Genomic DNA, 24,065 nt, shown 5'->3' with positions numbered 1-24,065 from the left:
AATTATATCCATTGATTTTTTTTTCATGTGTAACATTCAGTGACATGCACTAAATGGAAGCAAATCTAGCAGCGGTAGATCAGTCGATCTTGTATTTGTAATTATTTTCAAATTTCAGAATTATCTTGTTTCAACCTTTCTTTACATGTGGAACTCTTATTTGCGAATTTCTCAACCCTCTGCGGGACCAGACAGTAGCCTTTCGGACGCCTATATTACCACGAGAAGGAAACTGTAAGTTTCTCTAACTCCACCCATAACCCCGGTTTGAAGAGCCTGGTTTCAGATAGGCCAAACGATCACCTTCAGGGCCGGTAAAAGGAAAAAATTTAGCTGGTGAAGTGGTCAGCGTAACGCGCTAAGAATCCAGAGGTTTCAGGTTGAAACCCTGGTTAGGCGTGGATGCGTCATGTCTTTTTCACACCACACATTCCAATCAGTTCATCATGTATCGCCTTCGTCGCGATTAACCCAATAGTTAGAAAAATGACGTAAATTATCCAATATAGAAACTAGAAATAGAAAAAAAATATTCACTTCGATATCCTTTCGTTTCTTTATAATAATGGTTTTGTTTGTTAGTTTGTGGACAGATAGAGGAAAGCGAAATGGAAGACATCCTTTATTTATTATGTAAAACGCAATCATAACATTAATTTATTTAAGAAAGAAGTGAACTAAACACACACAATTTCAGCTAGATGTATGGAGCACAGATTACACCAGCCGTATAGAATCCTAGTCCACTTGGAGGTCTATGGAGGCTGCACTGCAACCAAACTCGAAAGTTGCATTGTTAACATATGGCGGAAAATCAAGTCATAATTATGAAATAGTATTTCTACGGGGTACAAAAAAGTAGTAAATACGTGTTATGGTCACAGGTATGTTAGAAAATTTTACCATGTTAGAATCTTGGTCTTCAAAGGGTTAGATCCCAAGCGTATTCTTGACTGTAGTCAATATGAAAATTTCAAGTCTGCGTACTTCTTGGAATAGAGGACGTGTTTGCATGTATTCAGGATTTTGTCGAGCTAAGTGAATAATTTGGTGATATTCATAATGTTCAAAAAAATTGTGATAGCGTCGTAATTCCTCTTTATATTTATTTACTTGAACCGACCAGCATGGGCACAAAACACAAATAACAGACCAGCGAGGCTCTGGTGTCTGAACTCGCAGGCAATATAGTCCCCTGCGGGATCAAGCAAGCAAGCAATCAAAATTTCAAATAGGCGCAAAAATCAGTCCGTGTATATCCGACAAGGTCAGAATTATCCACTCAGATTGCTGTAATCTGGGCTGCGGGTTTGTAATCTTGCTACCCACTCTAGCAAAACCTAGGCATCTAATAACTCACTAGGCGAGGAAAGGACACAGGATCAAACCTTCCTACCCCAAAAGGAAAGGAGGTGTAGGTGTGTGTGTGAAAGTGGGAGCTTGTGGGTGTTATGATAGGTTTCATATATACAACAGCTACGACTGTATTGTACTCTTGTTTTAAAATATCTTTAAGTTGCAGTACTTCATACTCTTTAAGTCTGATATTTGTGTACAGACTGATTTCGCTGCTTCTGAATTTCCACACGATTGAATTCTCCCCCTACATCACATGCTGGTTGAAGAGTAAGAGAGTGGGCTGACAACTTAATGCAGAACTGTCACAGTCAGATGACCAGAAAAGGGGACACGTCCAAATTAAACTGTATTCTTTGAACAGTTTCTCTGCCGAGGAATGAGCAAAACTAGAATTTTCTGGTTCTGTCTGTTTTATTGAGGAAAAAATCTTATTAATGACAAGCATTGAACTGTAATATACAGTTCAATTAGACTGGAACGCTCATTGCAACGTTGATTAATTTCGAAAAGTGCTCACTTTTACGACTAATTCCTCGTGAGGATAAAGGAAAGCAACACAGTTATATTGTAGCTACCGTATGTTGCATCGTCTTCTTGCATTGCTTTATAACAAATTCAAATATAATACATTCGTATTTGTGCATTCGCAGTGCTCGTTATTACCGTCAACAGTTGGCATTTCAAGCAATTTCTTGCTTGTCTTTTTATTTTTAACCTATTTTTACTGCACTAATAGCACATTAAGATCTGTCTTGATGATTTTTCTGGTGTAGTGGTTAGCGTGTTTTGCTTCATAGAATCAAATATGTGTCAAAATTCTTTCCTTGGTTTCCTCATAATACTAAGAGTATGAGGAGTGGCCTTTTCGGAAGGCACTGTAATTTGTGCAGGCTAACGAGGCTCGTACATCTGCCCTATAGCCACGATAATTTCTACAAGAGTTTTAATTATTAATACATTTCTAACGTCATGAGATATATTTTGCTAATGTAATAAATAGTTTAATTAACAATTACAATTTTTATTATACTACTTGGTACATATCAGGGTTATTACTGATCTGAAATTCTGGATATCGTAGAAAAGACAGGATCTTTCATAAAGAAAACACTCAAAATATTGAAACGTCAGTTAATATTTAATAATATATAATAATTATGGTTGTATTTGCATTGATTATGGAGTTTTCACAAACAAACAGCACATGTTATAGTGTAAAATAGAAATACAAAACAATTCGGAGTCTCTTTCAAGGAGAGAAGGGGCTTTCATACTTTCACTCTAAAAGTTTACTACACATAGAGTTAATTCGAGTTATAACATTACAGAATTATCCTTGATTTTATTTGAAAATACCTGAAAAACCTGGAAATTTGTTTTGCCAGGATGAATAGGATCGAATAATAGAAATATAAGCTCTTGCAATAGACTTTCTCACAGATACTTTGGGATTTGATTTCCAGAGCCTGTTTTTTTCTGTCGTGCGTAAGCTCCGAATTCTCCTTCTAGGCATCAAGAGAGCTTCCGTTGATCCTCTTTGTAAATAAGCAGAGTTTGTATTTCTGAAACCCAGAAAATCCACTCTCTTTCAGCAAACGGAATATATACTCTGTGTCAATATAAATAACAAATTTGCCAATTTTTCTAACTCTGAGGTAATATGCGACGCACGAGGTAGAAAAAATTCCTCTTACAATTAATATGAATATTGGAGAACTAGCATTAAAATTTTAATTTTTCTGTCTGAATAACTACGTATGTAACCATATCGCGTGTTCTACTAGAAAGAACGTAGTGCAGTTACTGTAGAAACAACTGATCAAATTGATATATCACGTGATATAAAGTTTTTGTGTGAATCCTTCTCGAGAAAGAATGGAATTCACCTTAGTGGATGCCAGAATAATTGATGCAGATTTATTCCATGTTCATAAGTTGAATACACAATAATGTTCCAGTTACACATCTTGTGAGCAATCCATTACTGAGGGAAGCATCAAAATATGCTGAAAATAACTTTAAAGTGATTATGTAAATAATTAGTTTATTTTGTGAAATATGGATAACAAACGATAGATTTTTCACTGCGAAAATGTAAGATATTACAGTCCACTGGTTGATTTGGTTTATATTACTTCGCTTTTCTGCCACTTTTGGATAATCGCGAAGATGAGGACACACGCAAAGAACAGTCATGCCCACGTCGGGATTCGCACCCGGGACCCCTGCCGTCGTAGCGCACTGATCTATCCACTCCGCCACGGAAGTCGGCGTAAGATATTACAAATAGGCTCGTTGCATTTGGAATGCTTCTATTTTCATTGAAGCTCTTGTGTCGGACGCAGTAACATTATTCAGTAGTTGATCTGTATGATCAAATTTGTTCATAGGAGCTAATGGAAATTGAAAAAATCAAATATGAAGCTTCTGCACCCCCCAAATACAATACATAGATATGTTCTTTAAACTATCCTAGGTAAATTTCAGAAATACCTCGATTCGAATTTTGAAGTTTCTATATATGGAGCGTGATCAGAATCTTCTTTTCATTTTTATGATCACATTTCTCGTATGCGTTGATCTTAATTTGATTCCATATGTATACAGTACGTTTAAGCTATATGATTCACATTGAAAGCGAGAGTATCAGCCATTGAAAGGAATCCAAGCTCCCAGACTTTTGTAAACATTGCAAAGCTTGATGCATTATACATATCCTCATCTTACCATGTGAGCTTTCCTCTTCTTTGGATGTTCATCCTAATATGTAAGTTTAGATGTCCCTCTCATGCCATGTATTAGTTCCAAAAAAATAAAAACAGCGAATTTGAAATTTCAATTTGACGTCTCGACTCTTCCGACTGGCGGAAGGAAAGGAGAGGAGCAGGAACGATTTGGAATGTACATTCTATCCCAACTAACTGACATTGTGGTGACCCACTTTGAACAAAACGATCAGAATAACAATAAGCATGCCAGCTGCTGCTCTATCTATGGGGAGGAAAAAGAAGTATTTCTAAAACGGAAACAGATCAGCATTTGCAGGTAATGGTAAAGTCAATATCAATTCAGAACTTGATATGCGTTGCTATTGCTGAAGGTATAAAGTTAGATCTGGCAGACACTGTCCCGATAGGCAAGTCTTTTTAGACAACAGTAAGGAAAGATAAATACTTTGCGAGAAATAGTGTAAATCTGAAAATAGGTGGAGAATTTGCTGTAGACCAGCCAAAATAACATTATGAAAAATGGAAAGTTAGATCCACGTTTTCTGTGTTCAGAGTCTGAACATGCATGAAGACGGTGACACGGAGAAGGCCATGTACCGTATCACGCCGTAGGTGTGACTCGAAACCAGGACCCCGGTCGAAGCTAATCCACTTCATAAAAGGGGTACCGGTGAAGAGCTGGAAAGGAGCTTCCTAAAAGCAAATCAAGCCAGCGATCTTCAGTGGAGTTGGAAAACTCCGCTGACATTGCACTAGGCCGGAAGAATATGAAATACAGTAAATCAGAATTATCCACAAAAATCACCGTTGACTACTGACGCGGTCGAGTCAACGGTTTTACCGATTGAAAGTTTGAATTCCAGTTAAATAGTTCGTGAGAAGATCTCACTCTCAGTTGCTTTCAGTTTTACGCCAGATTACGTTATTGCGAGTGAGCTCCAAAGTTGTAGTTAACAGAAGGATAAGGAGAGAATAAACGACCGGAAAGTGAGAGTTTAGAATATCGGATTACGCGAGTATAGGAACCCGGAGTTGCGTTCCTTTGTACGTTTTATTCCAGGGTAGGACCACGTCGAAGCGAGGACCAGCGGAAACGAGAACTTCTAACTGCGCTTCAGGTACGAACATTCCCATGTCATCTCCTCACCCCGCCTGTTCAGTCAGAAGTGTTTAAATCAAATGGTTAAGTGTTCTTATTTCGTATTCGTAGGGGCAAGCCCCCCCCCCCTTTACTTGGTTACGTGTTAACGTTGTTTCTCTACGTGTACCTCTCGCTGCTAATACCCCTAGCCCCAGGCTCTCACATAACCTGAGGTTCGATCCTCTAAATCTCTTTAGATTTAGACGGTACTACGTGAATTGACTCACCTATATTTAACCGTGAATGAAGACGTATTGATTCGTAGGTGGTTATATATGCTGTTGTGATTTTTTTGTGATACAGTGGATATTGATATGAAATAGAGGACAAGGTGATAACAAAACAGCCAGTGTTACATAAACGAATGAGACAAATAGCATATAGCGTTCATGTACCGTATTTCACCGCATAATCGTCGCGCCCTGATTTTTTAGTCCAATGATTGGTTTATAACCGTTTTTCGAGTAATCGTCGCATCAGTTAACAAAACCAATGAGAGCGGCTTAAAATCTTCGGCCACGAAGATTAAAAGTCCGTACTTTGCAACACTGTAGTAAATTTTCTTAAGTGTTATAATTCGACCATAATGCACAAACCAATAACAACTCGTTTATGTATTTTTTTTATTCAGACTGTAAAATATTCGTTAAACTGTCGCGAAGAAATGATTTGCGTCGATTTGGACTATTCAATTTTAATGTATATTCACGAGTATTCCGTGCATCCTAATCTTGCACTGCAGACAAGTTAGTAATAAATGATTTAAAGTGCCTTTAATCCTGGATGCAAAGATATAAATCTTGTTTTGGCTCTTATATTAGACAGTTTTTGAAAAACGAGATGTGAGTATAAGTTTGCAAAATTGTTTATTACTATTACTATTACTACTATTAAAATAGGATCTGAAACACTGGGGTGTGCCCAAGGGAATAGAGAATCAAATATCATATTTTTAAAATACTGTATTACGGTGTGAGGAAGGCCCTAAAGGAGGTGAGAGAGTAAATGTTTTATTTAGTTATTTTGAACTTATAGAAAGCATATGGAAATTACGGAAAACGTCCAACTTCCAACTCTACGCTGACAAAATATGTAGGAAAAAATGCTTCAGCGTGTGTGTATGTGAATGGATATAGTAGTAAAGTTTGATGAAGCTTATATCAACCTCCACCTTTATACACAGATGCCAATCACAAGTAGCCAGCCTCTGTGACGGAGTGGTTAGCACGTCGCGTTACGACGCCAGGGGTCCCGGGTTCGAATCCCGGCCTGGGCATGGAATTACTTTGTGGGTACCTTCATCAGTTTCATCGCATCATCACTCATTCCCATCTTCGCGATTAGCCAAAAGTGGCAGAAAAAGGAAAGTCAAATAAACAAAATCAATCGATCACAAGTGAACCTTACATGTGAGATGCGAAAAAAAATGTTTTCATGAAATGATGTGGTTAGTGCAGCACAACCAATATTAATTAGCCTCATGCCAAGCGGATTAATCTAACGATATGCATTAGTTCAGGTGTGCGGTTCATTTTGCGGTGGGCAAGTACTTGAATCACTGATAGAATTGCACAGGTTCATGACCGATTCATGTTCTATCAGCGTTTGCTAATAACTAGACAACAAGCATAGATAATTATTTGGTATCCTGAACGCCGGGGAACTCTGGCTCTAGCGCTATGTTCACATTACAACGCTACTTTAATAGCACGAATTGATTTATTGCAGTGCAGGACAAAAGGCCTCCAGGGTCGAGTCCGAGTCGCGGGAACTGTGATTTGTAGCGAGACGCAGCGTGTGCCTTGGTTTTCCTGCCGTCCTTGCATATTATCATTCCGAAATTTGTTCTCCGCATCGCTTCTCCTTTCTTCCTGCCGAGCCGGTGGCCGCAACGGTATCATAAAATTAGCGGGCAAGCTGTCAGGCAATATCATCAACCCCGAACCGTTCCCTAATATGAAAAATACTTTTGGAAACCTTTAGGAAAAGTCTTGCGGTTTGTCTTTTTCTCGCTTGTGTGAGCAGAAGACCGGTGATGCAATTCTCAAGATTTATCTGACCCTACTATCTCTGTTTCCTGATAGGAAAGCACGAAATAATTTGTCCTTAGGTCGATACATCTGCAATCAACAGAACCGCCCTTGGTTCAGCATTATCGCCTGCTCCGTTATACAGTGTCTGAAACCTTGAGCTTTGATTGATTGATCTATTTAGTTTACTTCGCTTTTCTTCCACTTTTGGCTAATCGCAAAGATTAGTTTGATGATATGATGAAATTGATGAAGGGACACTCACAAGGATCACTCATACGCGGGCCGGGATTCGAACCCAGGTTCCCTGGGAGACTTTGAACTCTTCCTAACTCGACGAAAATGTTAAGGTACACCATTTACCTCATTGCCTCAATCTTATATGCTATTTGCGAATGTTTTATATACTTTTCATTCTTACGTTCAATTATATGTATCTTTAATTTTCCATATTGCGTATCTGTATATTCATAAACTATTAGTATAATTGTACAGCTTAACACACTAATGGACGTAGAGCAAAAGTTGTTTTTTATAGTTATAGAATCAGTACAAATAAATGTAAGCTTAAATGCAATCCTGCTGCAAATAATGATAATAATAATAATAACAATAATAAATAGTGCAACAATAGAGATATAGTATTAATACTATTTTATGTTTAAGTTGAAATGATAGAACACACCTTAATGCCGACGGAATGTAATCATGATTGATTAATTGATTTGGTTTACTTTACTTCGCTTTTCTACCTCTGGCTAATCGTGAAGGTGAGTATGAGTGATGATACGATGAAATTGATGCAGTGACACTCACAAAGAAAACCTAAGCTCAGCTCGGAATTCGAACCCAGAACCGAAATATCATCACTGGTGAAACGTGCTGTATTATTACAAAAATACTACACCACTGTGTAACCATTGTGCTCTGAAGAAAGTGTTTGCGAGATATGTTGTAAGTATAATAACTAATTAATACTGTTACATCTTCAAGCATTCGCTGTCATATATTCCGATGCTCGTTTCGGTTTTGCGGAACTAAGATAGCGTACAAGGTCTTTCAGTAACTTTGTTTTCCGGAAAATATCGCAGCCATTTTCAACAGAAAGAATATTTGAAAATTCTTTATAGCTGTTTTTAATGCATATAGAGTACGAGAGAGAATTTTTTTATTTGCCCAATAGGATTTCTAAGCTGCGGCATGAGAGGTGGCAGGCGCTTTATGCGTTGCGATATGCATAAATGAATATAGACCGCGCGTGTCTTCGCTGCTCTGGGTTAGTTCTTCGCTAGCTTTTCCGCGAATGAAACAAAATGCCAAATAGGTTTACAACCGTGGCGTAAAGTGATACGCGCCGGTATTCGCCACATTTTTAAAACTATCGTGTTTCACATTTTGGTTTGCTCTTCTCAATTTTTAATTCAACTGTATTTTTGTATTTGTATGCACATATTTAATAATCGAATTTGTCGCCTTGATGGCCCAGCGCGAAAATTCTGGGTTTAAGTCGCAGCCTGGACATGTGTGAACGTGGCCCCTCATCATTAAATTATTTAGAATAAAGCTCGTTTTAATGGGATATTGAACAAACATGGTTAACAGTAGCACAAATAATATTCATGTATGTGAAGTTTTGTCGTATGCACAATCATTAAAAGAATAATTAGTTGATAGACAGAGCAAGTTGCTGCTGCTCAACAGAATTTTCAAACTCAAGTGCTGTGTTATGGTTGCGGATTACTGGTTTGGTGATTTTGAAATTGAATTCCCGCTAATCAGAAACGCTCTCAGCAGAGCGAATTAGAAGCTTTTCATCAATAAAATCTCCATTGTGTACATATTTATGTATTCGATTTCAGGCTTACAAGGGAAAATGTGAGCGAGCAGATTACTGTTAAAGAAATATTATGAATTTGTCTCAAATTATAATTAGTTTTTTTGTTATGTGCATATCTAATTTGCAAATTCTAGAAAGTGTTTGAAGATCCATGTAACTTGAGTCACATGCTAAATTTGGTGATATATTAAAATATATAACATTTTAATCAGAGCTAACATGCCTTCGGTCCCCAGGTTCAACTTATGCCTTCTTTGGCAATGTTAAAAACATTTAAAATATTCAAAGTAATAAAAAAATAGTAACGTACGTAGAAAATATTACCATCAAAAGTTACAGGTTTCGAGTCCAGGTCCGGGCATGGTTGTTCATTATTAATTGTTTTTTCATCATTTCCATCAAATCACCATGCATACTCATCGTTGAGATTAGTCAAAAGAGTCAGAAAGGTAGCGTCAATTAGAATAATACAAATAGAAAGTTAACATTCAACCTTAATTGGACATTAGGCTATCCATTGTCTATCTTTATGTCTATCATATAATATATATCACTACGTTTCGAGAGATTACCTCTTCTTTCGTCTTCAGGTGAACAAATTATATTTTCTGGGTGGTGGGGATCGAACAGTGAAGAACGGACCAAGCATTTCATCACATTTACTTAGCCAACATCTCATTTCTTTTCACAATAGTTTCGAAATAATTTGTAATAATGCTTACGTGCGTTTCAAACCCCACAACCATTACTGTGATACAAAATTGAATTAGAAAAAATATATCTGTTAACGCACTTTCTTTGAAAATATGCTTCGTGCGCATTGATTTGAATGATCAATGCAAAAGAGAAAGGGGAGGGGGGAGAGCAGACATCTGCTATCGAGTTTGGAACCGAAATATATCCAGATGTGTCTGATGGGATATAAAATTTCAGGGAGGGAAATCCAAACCAGTTACTCACCCTGGGTATGATATAGAACAATGTATTTTATTCGCTTTGTAGTATTTGTTCTCTCTCTCTCTCTCTCTCTCTGTATATATACATAGTTTGGATACCTAAAAATATATATGAAGTATGCTGAAGCTCTTGTCGTTTTCCATTGTGTCTTTGTAAAAGGCACATGCAGTTGCGAGTTTGTGTACATATAAATGACATATATATATATATATATATATATATATATATATATATATATATATCAGGGTGGCGACAGACCTGGAAAACCTGGAAAACCGGGAAAAGTCAGGGAATTTGAGGTGTCAAAAATAGTCAGGGAAATGTCAGGGAATTTCGTCTTCATTGGCTTTTTTTTTATTTAATTTAAAGATATCGTTATGGAACTCTGCACGGGAACAGAAAATTGTTATAACTCGGGCACTATGGGAGCAATCTACTTCGGAAAAGTTTTGTTTTGCAGCTAAAACATCAGCGCATGCAACCGTGTACAATTCAGAACGCATGACCGAGGAAGGGGGTTTGGGGGAGCCCGACCCCCGAATTTCAATGAAAAAACATAAAAATCTGACGTTTGCCCCCTCTTCTCCCACTATTTTGGGAATAAGGCGCGAAATTTAGTATTCTTTTCAAAGAATGGACATTTCTCAAGAGAATGAAACATGTTTCATGTTCTTGGGTGCCATACTAGTAGAATAATAAGTCAAAATGTGATTTTTTATTTTTACGAAAAATATGTAACTTGCATTTTTGGAGAAAAATTGTTATAACTCGGGCACTATAGGAGCAATCTACTTCGGAAAAGTTTTGTTTTGCAGCTAAAACATCAGCGCATGCAACCGTGTACATTTCAGAACGCCTGACCGAGGAAGGGGGTTTGGGGGAGCCCGACCCCCGAATTTCAATGAAAAAACATAAAAATCTGAAGTTTGCCCCCTCTTCTCCCACTATTTTGGGGACAAAGGACGAAATTTAGTATTATTTTCAAAGAATGGACATTTATCAAGAGAATGAACATGTTTTATGTTCTTGGGTGCCATACTAGTAGAATAATAAGTCAAAATGTGATTTTTTATTTTTACGAAAAATATGTAACTTGCATTTTTGGAGGAAAATTGTTATAACTCGGGCACTATAGGAGCAATGTATTTTGGATAAGTTTTGTTTTGCAGCTAAATCATCATAGCATGCAACCGTGTATAATTCAGAATGCCGAACCGAGGAAGGGGGGTTTGGGGGCGCGACCACCGAATTTCCATGAAAAAGAACATGAATCTCGAGTTTGCCCACTCTTCTGCCGCTATTTTGGAGAGCAGGCGCAAACCTTAGTATTCTCTTCAAAGAATTGACGTTTCCAAAGAGATTGAAACTTATTTCATGTTCCTGGGTGCCATACAAGTTGAATAATGAGCCAAAATGTGAAACTCTGTTCGGAAACGTGGCATGGTTATGTGGCGGAGAGGGGAGAGGTTGGTCATCAATATGAATTTCCCAGGCTTGCTCCAGACCTGTGTCAGAGTTTTCACCCAAACATAAGTGTATGAAGGCCCAAAAAGCACATTCATTTCGTAATCAGCACCATGATACCATATGGTATCATCGGGCGATTACGACCTTACACTGATGATACCATATGGTATCATCGGGGGAGTAAATGTTAAGCCTCTAAATATTACGTGGAAAATGCATTGAATTATCATTTTTTTTCTTGTCCGTATGGGAGTAGTAAGGGGACTTGTCAACAGATGGAGGGGATAAGAGCGGGTTGCGCCGTCCGATAGTTGTCGGACGTCGTAGTAAGGCATTTTGTTGGGCAAACTGAAGGAACAATGAAACAAATAGGTTCCATTGATACATACGATTTTTGTCGAATATCGCCGCCACCCGACAGAGTATCTCACTACAACATGCGACAGAAATTGCATGGACTGCAACATCCAACAAAAATCGAATGCATAAACAAGGAGAGCTTTAGGCTGCAAATATGCTGCTGGAATTTTATTACTCTTCTGGCTCATTTCACCTTATTTAATGTAGCAGTGCTTACGAAGGTTTTCTTTCATCATCCTGACGTATTACTGGTTTTGCACAAATTAACATACGTTTACAATGACATTGCACTATTCTTAGATATCAAGAAGAATCCAACCAAATGGAATATATATTGAATACTATCACGAAAAAGTGAAACATAAATCTGCATTAGTGAACGTTATAAAATTGGCAAGTGTATGCTCCCAACCTCAAATTTACTGCAACACTAATATTGCAATGAAATTAACACCACTCTCTCTCCTGTCTGTTTAAACTCGTGAGAGATGGTCATTAATCTCTCACTGAGTAAGGTTAATGTCCAATATTATGAAATAGAATACTAATAATAGATACGTAAATATTTTAATATCATATTTACTCGAATCAATCAAGCAAATCACTTTCTTCAAGAATTGACTTTTTTCTGCCAGCCCTGCTAAAGTTTCACTTTCCATCTACTGATTTATACGAGGGGTGGCCAGAAAGTAATTTCCAATTAGTAGGGACATTGATTTTTCGCAAACGCGAAAACTGTGAAAAATGGTAATTGCTACGAAGTTATGTTTAGGAATGTGCAGTGATGATGTCTGGACATATTTTTCGCCCGTTCGAAATAATGTGAATTTGGCATAAAATGCGAATTGTTGGCGTTTTTAGCGATTTTTTTTAAAGAAATGTCCTAAAACAACGAAAAATTCCATGAAATCCAACATTCTTGTCTTTTGTAGGCCATGTTTGTGTACATAGAACATGCAAGGTTTCCAACATTTTACTCAAGAGTAAACTATAGAGTTATACGTACATGGAATAATTCCGACAGCCACATTAAATCATGTATTTCCCACGATTTTTTCAACTTAACTAGTGAAAAAAAGATAATGCCAATTTTTGGTGCCATAATATATCGGTATCTGTCACGTGAGATTGATTGATTTTAATTTTTTGGGTGCCTCGCCACTTATGGTCATTATGCACCCTTCAGTATATACGTGGAAAATTCCATTATCTAGAATCCTTACCTTAAAATTAAAAAAGGGGTATGGAAAATAACTTTCAAGATATCAAACACTCACGAAGAGGCGTAAGCCGTTTGAGTTAGTTTGAAACAGTAGTTTAAAAACATCATGAAGGTATAATTTAAGATATTTGCCAGAAAATGCGCTAAAATGAAAATTTGAATTTTGGGGAAAATAACACCGTGTAGTAAAAAATAAAAAATAAGAAAATACACCAATTTTTAAAAAAATAACAAAATATCAAGGTCCCTACCGATTAGGCATAAATAAAACAAGAATATCAGTTGTACTTTATTACATTACTAACAGTGAGTCCTAACCTAATTTTCGGCATAATCACCACCGTTGTTCTGGCATTTGTCATAGCATGGCACTAAATTTTGTATGCTTATGTTATATGTGTCTGACAGCAAAGACTGGAACTATATCTAGCGCAGTGTAGTTGTCAAATCCTTGCCCTGCCAGAAACCTCTTCAGTTAAACAAAGAGATGAAAGTCGGAACATTCAAGGCCAGGGCTGTACAGGGAGTTGTCCAAGATCTCTCGCCCGAAGTGATGCAAAGTACCCGTGTGTACTCAGCTGTATGGGGTTGTGCACATTCGATTGGCCTTCCGTGAATTTTCTGCACCATCGTCTGACCTTACTATCACTCACGACGTCCGGTCTGCACACCTGACACGACGCAGTCGGTGGGAGACTGTATGAGAGCTGCAATCTTTAACCTAGAACTGTCCTAAAACGGCTGCATTGCAACTGTACCAGATTACAGCTACATGCCACTTCTTTCTGCCTGCATGTGTGTGTAGCTCTCCGACCACTAGTGCTGCGTATAGGCACCTTTGGAGGAGCTTTTTTCAAGATGCCCCTCGTATATAGGCACCTTTCAGAAGCTTTTATTATTAGAGTGTTCCTGTTTTAATGTGTGGTTAGCTAAATCAGGTACCTATACAATGCAATTCTATAAATTCCGTGCGTTCAGTATCTAATACCTACATACCCTTTTCGTCAGTATTAATGGTATAACTGCATATTGTCAGTTTCACAGTACTTCACTTGGATATATTGTACTGAAGCAGAAATCCCATTGATAATGTAAGGAAATATGACACTTTATTTTGTTCGATTCAATTGTTTCACTTATATGCAAGAGTTAAGTTATTTGCTTTACAGAGAAGAGAGAAGTAGCTTTATGCATTGAAAAATGAGTCCGCACTCATGGTTCTTGCAATCAGAGGGTTCCAAACCTCGGTGGAAATATCAACATATAATACGGAGAATGTATAGCTAAGGAGACTGATAAATTACAAATTGTATTTCTTAATCATTCACTCTTCACTCTTATCTCATTTAGTCGTAACTTTAAAAATAATCAAGTATTTTATTTTAAACTTACTGCATATGAAAAATTCCGTAATCATTCCCTAGCTTGTGAATTGTAATAATTTTCCAAATTCACTATTTTGCAGTTTGAATTCAAATCATAGAGAATAGAGAAATTAAGTCAATTTCATAGAAGATAATATTGGTACTTAACAAAACCACACGTGGATCTGTGTGAGTTTATTATTTCTATTTGCAAAAAGATCGATTTAGTTAACTTTGTAATTGTCAGGGAAAAATGTAAATTTTGTCCTGGAAAACCTGGAAAAGTCAGGGAATTTCATTTCTGCTTGTTTGTAGCCACCCTGTATATATATATATATATATATATATATATATATATGAGAGAGGTAGTGTGCGTGTGTGTGTCATTTATATGTACAAAAACTCGCAACTGCATGTGCCTTTTACAAAGACACAATGGAAAACGACAAGAGCTTCAGCATACTTCATATATATTTTTAGGTATCCATACTATGTGCTCGCGAAGTTCACACCGAAATATTAATAGACTAAACGATTCAACGATTCATTTGTGCCCTTTCCTTGTTTTCAGGTGATGGATGGGGATGACTATCGGGCCTTCGACGCCTATTCTCGTTCCATTTTTCGACTGAATGCAACCGAGAGCGCCAACTACACGTGTCAGGCTTTGAACAGACCGGCTGGGGTTGTAGCCACAGACAATAAAACATTCCCAGTGATTGTCACCATACCACCTCGCAGTAAGTTGTGCAAATTTTCCCTTCTGTATTTTTTGTTCTTGCACTTTATTTTAGCATTCCCACTGCATAACAACTCTTGTATATAATGAATGCATGCATATTTGGGTGTAAAGTATATAGAATTGCGTTCTTTATGGTATAGTTGTAATGTGATGTTTTATCGAGAACCATCGAGGTGTCGAAAATGAAATGGTTTGTGTTTGTTGTTATTGTTAAGGTTGGTACGTATAAATGCAACCGATCCTTTTTATGTAAGAAAACCTTTGTTCATACGCCGTAAGTAATTATTTTATATCCGTTTTTTGTAAGTATTTTAGCTTTGAAAACACAAACAGTTTATCTACGTACTGGACTCACCTTCTTGAAACTTACCTGATGACACTATGGTTTTGATTGATTGATTGATTGATTTGGTGTTTCAAGTTCACTTTATGCACAGTAAGGCTAATCGGGAATGGATATATATTTTTTATAGTGGGATCCGAACCACTATGTGCTTCCACCGGGTATCGAACCCGGGACCGCTTGATTACAAGCCGACGACGCCACTGCGCCATCGGGAAGGACCTGAGATGATGATGACACTATATGGGACTAAGGTCATAGTAAAGTTTGTTTGGTCAATAATTGTTACACACAGGAAAACTACATCAAAGTTTGTGGACTGAACCTACACCACCCAAACATCGATTTGATATGTTTACCTAGTTATTGATTAAATGATGCAATATTGAATATTTGCGAAATCTGTCGTCGATATTTGCGAATTCGAAGTCTGAAGGTAGTTTCGATACCAATTTAGAACATTTCATAAACAAGGAAATATGATATGCCAGTAAAATTAAAAGTTCATTACAATATTTTTTATTGTTTGCTTTAGGGTTACATTTTATTTTTGCATTTCTTATTATACACGGCTTATTATACACATATGAAACCCTTGTCATGGTTTCAGAAAGCAAATTATATGCACAATAATCTTGCAAATACTTAAATGTAGAAAATTATCACCAAATGTACGAGGTGTGGCTAGAAAAAAACCGGACTCTTGCTACAAAATCTTTTATTGGTTATTTTGTACAATATGAACATCATCCCCTTCAAAGTACTCTCCTGCACTATCGATACATTGCTCCATACGAATCTTGCATTACTGGAAGCAGTGCTGGAAATCATTTTCCGAAATCATGTTCATGACCTCAGTCGCTTTTGTTTTCACACATTCTACGGTCGTAAATCTGGTTCCTTTCACTGCTGATTTGACCTTTGGGAATAAAAAAAAGTCGTACGGAGCGAGATCCGGCGAATAGGGTGGATGTTCTAACACTGGGATCCCATACTTGGCCAATAAAGCCTTGACTGACAATGCCGTGTGGGCAGAAACATTGTCCTGATGAAGAATCCATGACTTTCTTTTCCACAAATCAGGTCGTCGTCTTCTTACTCGCTCACGAAGGGTCGTCAGCACCGTAATGAAATATTGTTGGTTGACAGTTTGACCTTCGGGTACAGAATTCGAATCAATTCACCGACATTTGCAATGTTTGATTCCGTTTTTGACGTGCAAGACCGTTCAGGACGCTTGTCATTCTCAATCACTTCTCGTCCCTCTCTAAACCTTTGAAACCACTCAAATACTTGAGTGCGTGATAAACACACATCTCCGTACACTTCCTTCAAGAAACCATAAGTTTCTGTGGCGGATTTTCCGAGTTTGATAAGAAACTTCAGATTGATACGCTGTTCCACTTACACACTTAATTGCTTTTCCGACGGAGCACAGATGTACGGTTCACGTCGTCCACAAACTACAGAAGAACTGAGCGCCGCGCACCCTGGGCAATCACACAGCCGGTAGGCAAGATATCACGTTATACACCCATGCACCGCTTATCCTTTACGAGCTTGCCGTTTGTCGACAGCAACATCAATTCGGTTTTTTTCTAGCCACACCTCGTATTATGAAAAATATAATAATATAATTTTAAAAGATTATATTAGCACTGTGGTAAATTGTATGAGGGGTAGGTAAATGGGTAAATGAGAAACGATGATGGTATTCATGTGTTCACCACTCAGACTTTTACATTTGGCCAAATTTATCTTCTTTCTGCAGTTTATTAGGTGGTTATTCCAGACTTTAGCTCCCAAAGGACATGTCTAGTTTGTTACATTTAGGTTCACGAATATTATTTGTGTTATTAGGTTGTAGATTGGCATGTGCACTTTATTGGATTAGATTAGTTTTAATTTTTGTTATTTATCGTCGCTTTTCTGCCACTTTTAAAGGCTAATAGCGATGATGAGGATGAGTGTTGGATGATGTGGGAAATTGATGAAGAGGCAATCACAAAGAACACACATACCCAGGCCGAGATTTGAACCCGGGAACAGTAAAGATAATTTGGATATAAAATACGTACATTACTGAAAGAGCAACTTTACTTGGAAACACCGTAAACTAAGATGAGTTTCAACATTATCATGTAAACCTTCGTGTTGTGTTAAGTACTACAAAATATATTCAGATTTTTCCTCAGTTAGGGGATTTATGGATAAGGTTTCAAGTCTGTTCTATGCTATGACTTCCATTTTCGTAATCCAACCAGTGTTAAATAGCTGTGATCGAACGTCGTAGTGATATTTGGCATCGACAGAGTATACGGGGTTGGATTATATTGCTTTAAAATTCTGCTTTTGAAAATCTTGACAATGTCACGATACCCATTTGTGTGCGTCGAAAAAATAAATCTTTTTGCATTTCTATCCTTCAGTAACACGAATTACGTGTTGTACTGTTCTTCTAGGTCGATGAGAAGCACGTAAGCATTAAAATAGAAATGATTTTATCCACAGCTAGTCTCGAAACGAAAATGTTGAAATACGCCGTGTATTGATGAATATTCAAGCGAAGCAACCCCAGGACCTAATTGCTTGCGTGTCATTTATTTACTTGAAAGGAGTGAGGAAATGCTTTTACGGGCCAATAATCCTTTAGTTCCAATTCGATCGATCATATCTGGAAAAAAAGGAGAACTCGTATTTCCTCATAGAAGCGCGCGTATTGTTTTACACAAACTGCAGCTGATGATGGCCTTTCTGTTCCAGCAGACGCGCTCCGTCCAGCCCAGAGCATTTAGGAGAGCAGCCTGTTATTGGACATTGAAATGGGGATCAATTGTATATAAAGAGTATTGTGTTTGTTTATTCTGTGTCCCCCTCCATTGTGGAAACCCGACTTCTGGCTATCCTGCTAAAATCAATAAGGGTACATAATGCAAGAGACGTATCGACATTGGTGTTTTTACTTTTTTCGACATTAAAATAATGTTGAGTTGAAGTTGGAAGTAAATATCATGTACTTAAATGGAAAAAGTACCCTTTTTTCATCTACGTTGCAATTATATTTTTTCAAACTGTTTCCTTTGTTATTCTCCGACGAGGATACAAGAAGCAAAATCTGATACAGCACAGGAACAGTTTAAAATTTTATCATAAGTTAACTCGGCTGTTCCTGAAACCAATACATTTTTTCACACATTTTTGATTTCCTAAATGCCCTTACTGACTTTTCTCTGGGCGATTTTCGCGAGGATGGGATTGATTATGACCGATTGTTCAGAAAAGCGCCTCAGTGACCGAGTATACTTAGCGATTGATTCATGATCTCCCCACCGAAGGTTCCAGTTCTAGTCCTGGCGTGGCCTAATGATGCAAAAAATAGACTTATTATAAGAGAAATATAAAAATACAAACAATACAAAAGAACCACCGTAAGTAACTTAACTTTTAGAAAAGAATGAGTGAACGCACAGAAGGAAGAAAAAATGACATATTCTTGGTTATTAGTTCATGCCACCATGTTTGCATGGACTAGTTTAGATGAAGTGGTGGAAGGACAAACAGAAGCATCCGTGCCTTGCTCAGAAATCCAGCTCAGGTCTTCTCATTTTGCAGAGCGACGTGGCTTCCGCTACACGTCAAGGGCCGGTTAAAAGTTTTTGCAAACTTAGTGCATTTTTCCGCATTTATTCTATCTTCTGCATGATGATGATACAGCATGACATGAATGAATTTGTTACAGTTAAATGCACCGTGTACATACTCCTTACACCGTGCCATGAATGCACATAGAAGGAGTGTGAAGATTAAGCGATCAGCACCACGCTCTAGCAGCTTTTACCTCCCAGGTTTGCCGCCAGGTGCCTTTTTTTTTTATTAGTGACTGGGTGAACCCCAGACCCGCTTTACGCAGGGACAAGGTTGGAAAAAATTCCGATCTTAGGTCACCCATACCGCGAATCGAACCCAGATTGCCAATGTGGTAGACAGACACCCTACGTACTTGACCACCTCACACTACATACATGACTGAAAGGATTGGGAGATCATTCAGTTCTCTTCTGATTTACGTATGAATTTCAATCCACTTCTTCTGACTGTATAGGGACGATATATGGAACCCCTCTGTTAGGAGAGAGAAAGCGCACCTTTATCATTTTTAAAGAACCCCAGTAAGTATTAAGTAATGGGACAAAAATATCTTTCAGCTGTAAAATATATTTGATTATAGTAACGAGTGCTAGCAAATGTTTCTCTCGAGTTTGAATAAATGGGTGCCGTCAAGCCATATATCATGCCAGTACTACACATCGATAATTTGAATAATGTTTTTAAATAAGCATTTCATGTCCTCTAATGAAGTTGGGCTCGTATTTACGATAGTAATAAAGAAAATAACCATTCGCGTTATTAACGTTTGGTGCAGATTCGGTTCTCACTTGACAAACATTTCCCAGTGCAGGAGGAAATCAGAAAAGTCATTTCACGCTATGCCCCGTGTATGGTAATCCAGGAACAATGTTGCCCCATAGTGTAGGGTAGGAGATGTATGACTTTCCCTAGAGAATAGATGTGGGGATGGCTAATGGGCTATTAAACAGGAACTGCTCTAATGGGCCGTGAAACCCGGGGCTGCCCACAGCCCTTACACCTCCTGGGATCCGAACAAATTTTAATTTCTGAAGGGGGGTGGTGGTAAGTGGCTTCTCCTCCGGCTCTTTCAAGATGCATGGGTTGGCGACTGCGCTGGAATGCCGCCGGCAGATTGAGGGAACCCCTCTGCCAGAGACGTGGGTCGTCATTCCAAGTTTCTCTACTGCCTAGCCCGTCTTGCTTGGTGCTTCTCTAATTTGATGCAATCTTGCATGCCGGCTAAAGATTGCGTGGAATCAGTTGGGCGTGTTGGGATTAAACCCCACCCCTTTTGTCGCACGATTTAACTTTCTGGAAACTTGTCGAGCGGAACCAGCCGACAACTATCGTGGCGTTACGTTTGTGTAAATGTGGTCATTTCAGAATAATGAAAATCTTGCATGACACAAGGACAACACCAAGCTTTGCATCCTCTTAATGCACGGAAGCAACATAAGCCGGAATTATCTACGACTACGAAGGCGGTAGAATCCTCCTTTCCGGTCTAAAGATAATAGAATTTTCATAGAACTCCAGGGATAGAGTGTGAATATTTATCACGCATTAGACTTACCTCGTAGAAAAACTATCATTAATTCAAAAAAACTTTCCGTCTATTTCTTCTGCAGTAACCATTTTTAAAATTTGTTTCTAACTAGAATGTCTTCAATCGTAACACCTGTTGTGGAGATAAATTATCATTTTTAACCTCATTGCCATTATTTAAAATCAGAATAAAAAGGTCTGACACGGTTTTCCGAATGATTACACGTACCAGCACCATTATATCCATGAATTTGCCTGCATTTCTCTTGTACTGAATCCATTTCTAGCGTACTTCACATATATTACGTTACACACATTCGCCACACGTATACTTACTTGTATATGTACACACAGAGAGAGAGGGAGAGGGAGTAAGGGGGGAGTACAAGAGTTATGCACAGTTAATCATAAGAGTTACAAAAAATTCTGTTACATTTCTACATGCAACGCTCGTAAATATTTTATATTTCTGTTGTTGACGTAAAAGGCTGTTTTTTTATTATTCTCGGCTATCGTGCATAAAAGAGTTAGCTGTGCGCTTTACCACCACACACACACTCACACACACTCACTCACTCACTCTCTCTCTCTCTCTCTCTCTCTCTCTCTCTCTCTCTCTCTCTCTCTCTCTCTCTCTCTCTCTCTCTTTCTCTCTCTTTCTCTTTTTTGTCATTTAGCGTGGCTAATCGCGACAATGAAGATACGTGATGATTAGATCAAATTGATTAAGACACACTGACAAGCAACACCTATGCCCAGGCAGGGACTCGAACCCGGGAATTTCGGTGCCGAGATCGAAAGTCTAGAAATAATAATTAAATACCGCTTTTATCTTAATTAACGTGTGAACGTTTATCGAATGTTAAATACATAAGAGAAGCTCAGCTTTGTAGAAATATCACCAGATAAATCTAAAAAACTATTTATATTTCTCATCTCGTTTTGTTTTCTTCTGAATTTCGCCAACTTTCGTGGCGGAATTAGTAGCACATGGGTGTTCTTTGTGAGTGTCCCTTTATCAGTTTCATATCATAACTCATTCTCATCGTCGCGATTATCCAAGCGTGGCAGAAAAGAGACGCTAAATAACAAAAATCAAAATCTTCTGAAGCCATGTCATCTGTTATGGATTTACTAATATATGACACATCCAGTGGCGGACACTCCGTATTCGCAGGGGTACGTGGCCAGCTGATATTGAATATTTTTGTCAACGTATACATACGTATTTACTTGATGCATAAAGGGGCGAGTGGGTGTTTTGTCGCTTCTGGCACCCCTCTTTCGAAGGAAGTGTTCGCCACTGGACACATCCTTTCTTCCCCCAGAAACTAGGCATATGTTTCGCATTCTTTATTTATTTTTTATTTATTTATATGAACACAACAGGCGAATGCCCAATTACAGTGTTCTATATTTTCTGCTTTGAGTTTGTAAGTTCACATGCTTTTAATGACAAGAAATATTATTGCAGTTGCAGAAATGTAAATAAACATAAAACATGTCAACGCTAAAGTGAATGTACACAACAGAAAGTATAGTTACTAAAGCAATTAAGTTATAATAATAATAATAAAAGTTTGATTGAAAAGAGTAACATAAAATATAAGACTTTCTTGTATAAAAATAGCCTATATGAATACAAAATTTCAAATATTACCAATGTACTACAATGTATTATCGTTCCACTCAATATTTCAGATCTGAACCACCCCGTACAAAGCAAAATATAAGGAGATATTAATATTATGCATTATAATTTACATATAATATGAAACTAATGCAAACACAGTAAAATTCAAGGATAGAAGATGTAATGTAATTCAAGATGTAATGTCTTAATTACATTCTGAACTACAGTGAATTAAAATGATTAAATTATTTTGAAACTGAAGTCAGCATTTGTTGTTAGTATTTTGATTGAGTTAGTATTTAAAATAAAACCTTCGGTAAACTATTATTTAACATTAGCATAATTTTACAGTCCCTGTAAGATGCATAAGGTGTGACAAGTGGCATTTTGCCTGCGTATCATGTTCCAAGCGTCCCTTCAGCTGTCATTCCCTCCTGCTTTTAGCATACACTTTCTTAAGCTCACCCTACGTTGATACCCATCGCGGAGCCACAAGCAATTTCAGACGTGAATTTTATGTTTGCCCGTATTTATTGCCGTCCAGCTGAGTAGCCAACGGACGATAACGCGTTATCTTCTATGGCTGCCAGCCTGCGAAAGTGATCGATAACTGTTTAGTGCGTGATGTATTTATCATTTCCGTTTACGTGGGTGCTACTTTCCTCCCGCACTTCCGCTCCGAAAAAGAGCAAGTGGCGGCCGCCGAGATGTGACGTCACTTTCTTCCGAACGAAATTAATCTTTCTTGACGTACCCTGTCTGATTTCTTGCGCAGATTGAATATCTTTTTAAACGTGAATAATTCCGATGTGGCAGGAAACGGTGGACGCCGCTCTAGCTTAGCATAGCTAAGTTGTTAGTCAGGACAGAGGGGTGGAAAATTGGTGAATATGTGGTCTCGAAGATTCCCAAAGGCGCGATTTTCACCTTCAAAAAGCAGAACCTCGTCCCTGATAGGGTCTACATCACGATAATTTCAATCAGAGTTTTTTTATAATTTCACTTTGGGCTTGAGTTTTTGTTTTTCAGTAAATTTTATGTACAAATAGGCTAATTGGGACTGATCCGAACCACTGTGTGCTTCCACCGGGTATCGAATCCGGAACCCTTTGATAACAAGGCGAAGATATTACTCCTTCATTGGAGGGACCCGATTTCACTTTGGGGGAAGGCTATACTTTTATACTGGCAGCTTATATGCTTGTCCTGTTCATATACTCCACCATTGTATTTTAATTGCAATTTTGTCTCTGTAGATTGTAATTAAAATTTTTAGTTTTATGTAATTAGTTATGCCATTTCAAATTTGAACTGGGCGTATTTTAATAATGTATTGATATTCCTATAGTAACTGAGAGTAATCAAATGCCTTTGTAATAAATATGCGAAACTTCTCTCAGTTGCCCGGAACACCCAAGAGATTTTCGAAACGGTCTTTTCCCTCCCAGGTAGGTGTTTGAAATTTAACGTGAATTGATTGATTTAGTTTATTTTACTTCGCGTCTTGTGCCTCTTGGCTATTTTGCGAAGATGGGGATGAGTGATGAAATTATGAAATTGATGGATGGACATTCACAAACAACCAAGCCCGAGCGGGATTCAAACCCGGGACCCTTGGCGTCGGAGCGCGATGTGCTAACCACTCGGCCACAGGGTCCGGCTTAACGTGAATTTAAACCTACTTATAAGATAGCTAACTGAATTAT

General features: G+C 37.9%; 1 protein-coding gene across 2 annotated transcripts in view; it reads left to right on the top strand.

The window, feature by feature from the left end:
• Positions 1 to 24,065, top strand: part of LOC145983967 (tyrosine-protein kinase transmembrane receptor Ror2-like) — a 607,910-nt gene that overhangs the window by 496,997 nt on the left and 86,848 nt on the right. For both annotated transcript variants that reach the window (XM_083117192.1, XM_083117191.1), the window contains one exon: positions 15,038 to 15,206. In XM_083117192.1, the coding sequence (XP_082973318.1) occupies positions 15,038 to 15,206 (169 nt within the window). The remainder of the gene's footprint in view (positions 1 to 15,037; positions 15,207 to 24,065) is intronic.

This window comes from Lepisma saccharinum, chromosome 2 (assembly GCF_977018435.1).
Source record: "Lepisma saccharinum chromosome 2, izLepSacc3.1, whole genome shotgun sequence".
In the NCBI taxonomy this organism is placed as follows: domain Eukaryota; kingdom Metazoa; phylum Arthropoda; class Insecta; order Zygentoma; family Lepismatidae; genus Lepisma; species Lepisma saccharinum.
Note: the sequence above shows the minus strand (reverse complement) of the source record. Positions and strands in the feature narration are given on the sequence as shown.